The sequence below is a fragment of the Saccostrea cucullata genome, unplaced genomic scaffold, assembly GCF_032062105.1.
Source record: "Saccostrea cucullata isolate Sc308-1 unplaced genomic scaffold, CSIRO_AGI_Scuc_v1 ctg710, whole genome shotgun sequence".
NCBI classification, from domain to species: domain Eukaryota; kingdom Metazoa; phylum Mollusca; class Bivalvia; order Ostreida; family Ostreidae; genus Saccostrea; species Saccostrea cuccullata.
In genome coordinates, this window is record NW_026918679.1 from 85,783 (window position 1) to 95,000 (window position 9,218).

General features: G+C 37.0%; 1 protein-coding gene across 1 annotated transcript in view; it reads right to left on the reverse strand.

The window, feature by feature from the left end:
• Positions 1-267: 267 nt before the first annotated feature.
• Positions 268-9,218, reverse strand: part of LOC134269585 (4-hydroxy-2-oxoglutarate aldolase, mitochondrial-like) — a 12,807-nt gene continuing 3,856 nt past the window's right edge. Inside the window, exons 4-7 of the mRNA XM_062751788.1 lie at positions 9,056-9,190; positions 8,365-8,461; positions 6,354-6,487; positions 268-770 (exon numbers count right to left, since the gene is read on the reverse strand). Coding sequence (XP_062607772.1) covers positions 618-770; positions 6,354-6,487; positions 8,365-8,461; positions 9,056-9,190 — 519 coding nt within the window. The 3' untranslated portion in view covers positions 268-617. The remainder of the gene's footprint in view (positions 771-6,353; positions 6,488-8,364; positions 8,462-9,055; positions 9,191-9,218) is intronic.

Sequence of the window (9,218 nt, forward strand, 5' to 3'; positions counted from 1 at the left end):
TTAAAAGGATTGAAGACGCATAAAAGGTGCCCTTTTACGGGTCATATTAACTTTTCGGTTCATCAAACTTTGAAAACTTCTATGTGTAGTATCAATATACACGATCAATGCAATCGTTTAATTTGTCTGCAGTTATATTGAGCATAAGTAAAAGGTGTCTGAAAGAAATTAAGCTGAACTAAACCAGCCCGTATCTCTCTCAAAAAAAATGGAAGCTCATTGACATAAAAACAGAGCAACGAAATTAATCTAGAGAGAAAGAAAAAAAACAATACATGGTGATTTTATTTTGATAAAATATATTTTCAGATGAGATATTATCTCTTTCGACATCTTATACAAACATCAAAAAAATAGATACTGATTACAGAATATACATGATTCAAGCCTTGTTAGCTCGGACGGGGATCCCAGGAACATTAAAAGCTGAATCCTCCAACTCATTTCAAGATATATTGATATTCAAATCAAGATACTGTCATGTTCAACTGTATTAGATAACATGTTTTAATGTCTCCAGTCACAAATTTGTATATCAGCCGTTCCAATTATAAAAAGTATATACTTCAGCCAATAGCCTACTTTAATTAATATATTACAATAATCACAATAATATCTCAGGTGAGGAACCCTGAGGATTTGAACACAGTCCTCATGATTTCTTCCTGCTCTGTTGTGATTGGCTGTAATGGTGACCTTACTGGGCCTCCATAGTAACCAAACCACTCCATGGCAACCTTCAGACCTGGTACACCAAACCTCTTGGTTACCTAAAAATTTCCATTTCAATATCAGAAACATAATAGGGTATAAATGCTTTGATGTTGTCCATGCACTGGTGAAGAATCATCGAAGAAAAAATATTTTCCCAGAAAATGTATGCATGGGGTAATTTTATTAAACTAAATATGTCATAATCATTGTAATAAAACATTTACCATTTACAAGGTAACTGTCCTCCTACTTACAAATTACATTCTCCTTATGAAAGCTATTGATCAAATTGCATCTCAATTTTATGATTCTTTCATTGTTCATATTTTCTTTAAGACTCATATCAATGAAAATTTAATGTAAAGATAATGAACATTAATCATTATCATAAGTCTAAAATTAAACAATACAAATTATGAAAAGAGCATGGATCTCTGAAAATATCTGAGATGGGATCTGGTCCCATGGAGGAGTAAGCATCCCAACTCAAATTAAAATTGCTCACCAACACACTGTATATCAAACAATGAGAGCAGAAACCTCAAAGATGAATATTGTCATTGCCATTGTGTAAGAGGTGGTGTTATGTCATCCTAAGTTTTTTTCTCTGTTTAGCATCCATCTATCATTCAAAAAACCTACCTACCTATTCCCAAAAAATACATAAATTAAACTATTGATAGATATATCAATAGTCATAAAAATAACATCATTCAAAGAATTTGATTTCATAAATATATTTTCTCATAGAAAGATATAGTCATATACTAGTATTCCTTAGCAAAATCAAGACATTAACCCTTACAGAAAAAACTAATAGAAACTTATAAGTGTTTTATAATCCACTTATTAGCAATTTATAAGTCACTTATAAATTTTGAAATTTACTAATAAGTGTACTATAATCAAAGTAAGTATAAGTGAGGAACGGATTTCGTACTTCACTTATAAGTAAAGATGAGCTACATATCATTGAATATTTCACTTATACCTCACTTATAAGTGAAGATCAGCATGGTATGAGCAAAAATAAGTGTGGACGTAGAATTTTTACCATATACTAGACTTCTCTCAAGGAGCATTATGGGTATTCAAGGTAACCAATCAGAAAGTTTGTCTCTGCAGAGATGAGCAACAAGAATTTGAAACTAAGTTTGTGTCTGTGAAAGGATGTTGGAGATTTCAGATTTATTTTGAGTATGCCTTCACATCAGGTTAAACAAGTAGGTTCTATTTACATCATCTCTCTATTTTAACTTCCTTTGCAAAATTTTGAATCAATTGACTCAGTTGTTTTCAGATTTCATAGATTTGAAATTAAAAAATATTCACAAATTATGTGTCATTTTCACAAATATTTTTTTATTTAAAAATTTTGAATATCTATACAGCTTTTCTTTACATATTTTATTAGGTATTCATGTGATGCCTTCATTAATACAGCAAAATTTTTACAAGAAAGCAGCTAATTTGGACGTAAATAATTTTTTTTATTTCTTTGAAAAAATACATAAAAATTAATATAAAATAATTTAGAGCAAACGTCAGCCTTTCAGTGCTGAAACCATTGTTTAAAAAGGTTGACTCAGAGATCTATTTATAAAACAAAAAGTTGGTGTGGCATTCCTCCTTAAATGCTTTTGATATAAAACAAGAAATCTGTGAGCCAATGCTCACTAGCAATACCCCCGCTCTGACGTAAATAAGCACTATCATGTTGATATACACAAGTTCAATTACAGGCAGATGCACAGAAAAATATGAAGTTGACGTCAGATTCATATCAAATATCCCACCATATGGCATGCCTCAACAAAGAGAGTAATAAAATTTCAAAAATCTGCTATGAATAGCTAATGAGAAAACTGCGACGAAGATTTGTCACATATGAAACGGACAGACGCACAGACAAACAGAAAGTTGACATAAGATTTTAACAAAAATGTATCCCACCATATGGCATGCCTCAGAGAGGATAGTGTTAAAATTTCAAGCATCTATGATGAGTAGTTGCTGAGAAAACTGCGACGAAATTTTTTATGTATGAAACGAACAATGCACAAACAAACAGGAAGTTGACATAAGATTTTAACAAAAATGTACCCCAATGTATGGCATGCCTCAGAGAAGACTGTGTTAAAATTTCAAGCATCTATGATGAGTAAATGCTGAGAAAACTGCGACAAAAATTTGTTTCGGACGGACAAACAGACAGACAGACAGACACACAAGGGTAAAACATTATACCCCCCTTCCTTCGGAGTGGGGGTATAATTAATAACATTAAATATTGTGGACAGATCATAAGAGAAAACAACAGAATTTTAAATATTTTTACTACAATCATCAATATCAGGACTCCTATGTGGATGCTAAGCATAGAAAAAAACTTGCAATCACCTTTTTAAGCAAAAATATCACCTTAATAGATATCTTATGCATCTTATTTGCTATTTAAGGAATAAATTTAATAGCTACCTGAGATATTATGTATAACATAGGTTGTGGCATTTTTGCTTTTTAAACTATGAGGCCGTTTATAAAAGAGTGTAAACTGTTCCAACGTATGTTATACCAAGTTATTAAATGTATTCCTTACAATTTAATATTCCACCATTCAGTGTAGACAATACAATAATTTTTTCTTCAAAAATGGCATTAAAGCAAACAAGAGGCCCAGGGGCCACAGCGCTCACCTGAGCACATCGGGCTTGAATTTACTCCCCCCCCCCCTTCCAGGCGTTCATCATTTGAACAAACTAGAATCTACACTACCTGAGGATGATTCCATATAAACACCCCGGGTATCACTAATCATAGCTTTGAAGTACTTGAAAAGAAGATTTTAAAAGGTTTCCCTATATATCCGTATGTAAAACTTGGGTCGGCCATTTTGGCCCCACCCTATCCCCAGGGACGGGGGTCATGATTTGAAAAAACTTGAATCTACACTACCTGAGGATGATTCCACATGAGTTTCATCTTTCCTGGCCCAGTGGTAATTGAGAAGGATTTTTAAAAATATTTCCTATATATTCCTATGTAAAACTTGGGTCAGCCATTTTGGCCCCATCCTTGCCCCGGGGGTCATGATTTGAACAAACTTGAATCTACACTACCTAAGGATGATTCCACATGAGTTTCATCTTTCCTGGCCCAGTGGTTCTGGAGAAGAAGATTTTTAAAGATTTTTCTTATATATTCCTATGTAAAACTAGGGTCAGCCATTTTGGCCCCATCCTTGCCCCAGGGGTCATGATTTGAACAAACTTGAATCTACACTACCTGAGGATGATTCCACATGAGTTTCATCTTTCCTGGCCCAGTGGTTCTGGAGAAGAAGATTTTTTAAAGATTTTTCCTATATATTCCTATGTAAAACTAGGGTCAGCCATTTTGGCCCCATCCTTGCCCCAGGGGTCATGATTTGAACAAACTTGAATCTACACTACCTGAGGATGATTCCACATGAGTTTCATCTTTCCTGGCCCAGTGGTTCTGGAGAAGAAGATTTTTTAAAGATTTTTCCTATATATTCCTATGTAAAACTTGGGTCGGCCATTTTGGCCCCACCCTATCCCCAGGGCCGGGGGTCATGATTTGAACAAATTTGAATCTACACTACCTGAGGATGATTCCACATGAGTTTCATCTTTCCTGGCCCAGTGGTTCTGGAGGAGAAGATTTTTAAAGATTTTTCCTATATATTCCTATGAAAAACTTGGGTCGGCCATTTTGGCCCCACCCTTGCCCCAGGGGTCATGATTTGAACAAACTTGAATCTACACTACCTGAAGATGATTCCACATGAGTTTTATCTTTCCTGTCCTAGTGGTTCTTGAGAAGAAGATTTTTAAAGATTTTTCTTCTATATTCCTATGTAAAACTAGGGTCGGCCATTTTGGCCCCATCTTTGCCCCGGGGGTCATGATTTGAACAAACTTGAATCTACACTACCTAAGGATGCTTCCACATGAGTTTCATCTTTCCTGGCCCAGTGGTTCTGTAGAAGAAGATTTTTAAAGATTTTTCCTATATATTCCTATGTAAAACTTGGGTCGGCCATTTTGGCCCCACCCTTGCCCCGGGGGTCATGATTTGTACAATTTGTACATATCAGATCAGAACTGAAAGTTTACTGAGGTGATGGTGGGGGGAGAGGGGGGGCTTGAATTTTAACCCCTAGGGGTTCATGATTTCAACTAGAATCTACACTACCTTAGGATGATTCCATATAAATATCACTAATCATGGCTTTGAAGTACTTGAAAAGAAGATTTTAAATATATTGGTTTCCCAATATATCCCTATGTAAAACTAGGGTCGGCCATTTTGGCCCCACCCTTGCCCCGGGGGACATGATTTGAACAAACTTGAATCTACACTACATGAAGATGATTCCACATGAGTTTCATCTTTCCTGGCCTCGTGGTTCTGGAGAATAAGATTTTTTAAAGATTTTTCCTATATATTCCTATGTAAAAGTAGGGTCGGCCATTTTGGCCCCACCCTTGCCCCGGGGGTCATCAATTGAACAAATTTGAATTTACACTACCTCAGGATGATTCCACATGAGTTTCATCTTTCCTGGCCAAGTTGTTCTGGAGAAGAAGATTTTTTAAAGATTTTTCCTATATATTCCTATGTAAAAGTAGGGTCGGCCATTTTGGCCCCACCCTTGCCCCGGGGGTCATCAATTGAACAAATTTGAATCTACACTACCTCAGGATGATTCCACATGAGTTTCATCTTTCCTGGCCCAGTGGTTCTTGAGAAGAAGATTTTTAAAGATTTTTCCTATATATTCCTATGTAAAACTTGGATCGGCCATTTTGGTCCCACCCTTGCCCCGGGGGTCATCAATTGTACAAATTTGAATCTACACTACCTCAGGATGATTCCACATGAGTTTCATCTTTCCTGGCCCAGTGGTTTTTGAGAAGAAGATTTTTAAGGATTTTTCCTATATATTCCTATGTAAAACTTGGATCGGCCATTTTGGCCCCACCCTTGCCCCGGGGGTCATGATTTGAACAAACTTGAATCTACACTACCTGAGGATGCTTCCACATGAGTTTCATCTTTCCTGGCCCAGCGGTTCTGGAGAAGAAGATTTTTTAAAAATGCCATTAATTTTAACAAATTCATGATTATCTCCCCTTGGAAAAGGGCGTGGCCCTTCATTTGAACAAACCTGAATCCCCTTCACCCAAGGATACTTTGTGCCAAGTTTGGTTGAAATTGGCCCAGTGGTTCTTGAGAAGAAGATGAAAATGTGAAAAGTTTACGACGACAACAACGACAACAACGACAACGACGACAGACAACGGACAAATTTTGATCAGAAAAGCTCACTTGAGCCTTCGGCTCAGGTGAGCTAATAAAAAGAGCTTTATAGAGCAAAGCTCTGTATTATATATGTACCACTTTCCTTAGAAATACGCAGTTTTTACCACAAATGGAGGTATTTTTATAGCGATTAAAATTATTGTTACATCTGAGTTTCCTTAAATTCTTCATAAAAAAGCAAAGGAAAATTCAAGCTAGTGTCTACATAATTACTAGAATATACTATCAGTATTATCCCATTGAATCAGATGTAATTTTTGTGATTTTGGTAATCAAAAAAATTAACTCACACATGCATTGGGAGCAACAATTCTCTGCTGTAATTTTGTGGCTGCCTTCATCTTTCCTTCTTTATACAGCTGCTCTAAATCACAGAGTTCCTGTCCCAGCATGTTAGCTGCCCCACACACCCCGCCTACACAACCTACAAAACAGAGTCATGCTAAATCACAGAGTTCCTGTCCCAGCATGTTGGCAGCCCCACACACCCCACCAACACAACCTACAAAACAGAGTCATACTAAATCACAGAGTTCCTGTCTCAGCATGTTAGCCGCCCCACACACCTCACCAACACAACCTACAAAACAGAGTCATACTAAATCACAGAGTTCCTGCCCCAGCATCTTAGCTGCCCCACACACCCTGCCCACACAACCTACAAAACAGAGTCATACTAAATCACAGAGTTCCTGCCCCAGCATGTTAGCTTCCCCACACACCCCGCCCACACAACCTACAAAACAGAGTCATACTAAATCACAGAGTTCCTGCCCCAGCATGTTAGCTGCCCCACACACCCCGCCCACACAACCTACAAAACAGAGTCATACTAAATCACAGAGTTCCTGCCCCAGCATGATAGCTGCCCCACACACCCCGCCCACACAACCTACAAAACAGAGTCATACTAAATCACAGAGTTCCTGCCCCAGCATGTTAGCTTCCCCACACACCCCGCCCACACAACCTACAAAACAGAGTCATACTACATCACAGAGTTCCTGCCCCAGCAAGTTAGCTGCCCCACACACCCCGCCCACACAACCTACAAAACAGAGTCATACTAAATCACAGAGTTCCTGCCCCAGCATGTTAGCTTCCCCACACACCCCGCCCACACAACCTACAAAACAGAGTCATACTAAATCACAGAGTTCCTGCCCCAGCATGTTAGCTGCCCCACACATCCCGCCCACACAACCTACAAAACAGAGTCATACTAAATCACAGAGTTCCTGCCCCAGCATGTCTTAGCTTCCCCACACACCCCGCCCACACAACCTACAAAACAGAGTCATACTAAATCACAGAGTTCCTGCCCCAGCATGTTAGCTGCCCCACACACCCCGCCCACACAACCTACAAAACAGAGTCATACTAAATCACAGAGTTCCTGCCCCAGCATGTTAGCTGCCCCACACACCCCACCAACACAACCTACAAAACAGAGTATCAGACAACCAATTCCTACTACATAACAACAAATCATTGCTAGTCTCTACAACACAACCAACCTACAAAACAGGGTTTTCCCTAACAACCAATTCTACATAACAACAAATCATTGCTAGTCTCTACAACCCCATACAAACAACCTACAAAACAATCACACCTAACAACCAATTCCTACTACATAACAACAAATTATTAGGTTATCAGATCAAACATACATAGCTTACAACTTAGTTATATCTAGTGTATCGGAATCTACACACACAACTTATAACACACAACTGAAACTGATGTTGTAGATCCCAACATTGCAACCTATAACACAAGTTTATCAGCTTTAAAAAAAAACAACCTACAAAGCATAATTGTTCCTGATTCCATATACATCTACAATACTTTCAACACAGTCATATCTAGTGCACAAGATATTTATACAACCTAAGACAAACTGGTTTTTTTTTCATGTATGAGATCCCATTCACACATCATAGAACATACATTGGTATCAGACACAGAATTCTATATTCCAGATCCCACCAAGACACCAACATATAATTGTTTCATTTGAAACAAATCCAATCCTTAAGACTTTTAAGCTGTAAAAAACCTTAAATTGGCTGACCAAAAAACTTAAAACAATAGTAATTTTACTAGTACATGTACATTGAAAATTTAATGACTTTTCCATTTGTGGTATGGAGGAAATGTGACACATACACTTTAGACATGTACTTCATCAACTGAGTCTTTCTGGTACTGGTAAATCTATCTGAACACCTAACACAAGCACAGTATTCACTCTATGTACTCAGGAGTCAAATGCAAATAATACATAGATATACAAACCCACAAGATAAGCTGGCAGCAAGAATCCAGCAGACCCTGCCATTATCTGGAAATCTTTACCCTGAGTCTTATACACCAAATTAGCAAGCTTTGCTATCTGTAAAAAAAAATTAAAAGGTAATAATATCAAGAATTAAAAAGTCAGTTTTCAGTTTTTACAGTCAATATAAGTCTAAGCAGTTCAATTTGAGCTAAGAAGAAAGACTGTTAAGAAAACAAAATTTCTGCATTGCAATGGATATATTTCTGAGCAAAGAAAATGCCCAACTAAAAGTAAGCCTTCAATGTCAAAGTCAAAGCAAGATATTAAACTTTAAAAAACATCTTTTTGTCTTAGTCTAAGATTTAATTTTTTTAAGAAATAGATGCTAATGTGCTAAACATCTGATAGGCAAAATTCTAACTCTATAGATATTGTACGTCAACAAAGAAACTAATGCATAACATGAATATCCTTATCTGATTTGCAATATTGCCAATCAAAAGTTATATTTTTCTTCACAGATTTATTAGGAATGATTCTGGGTCTAAATACAAAATTTCCATCATCTGTAACCCATTAATTTATATTGTTTTCATTTTTTAAACAACATAAAGAGGAAAACAAATTTTGATTGCCAACAATTCGAAGAAGAGATTCTCATTTTGTATTTGAATCCATTTCAATCCTTATTTTGTACAGAATACTTACATCTCCCCCACTGTCCTTTAGTCCAATTATATTTGGGTGAGAGGACAAGGTTATGATGACTTCTGGGTCAAGGTCAATGCCTGTGTTGCCTGGAACACTGTATAAAAGTATGGGTATCTTACTGGCATCAGCAACCTAGAGTTCAGAGATGGTGAAATACTGT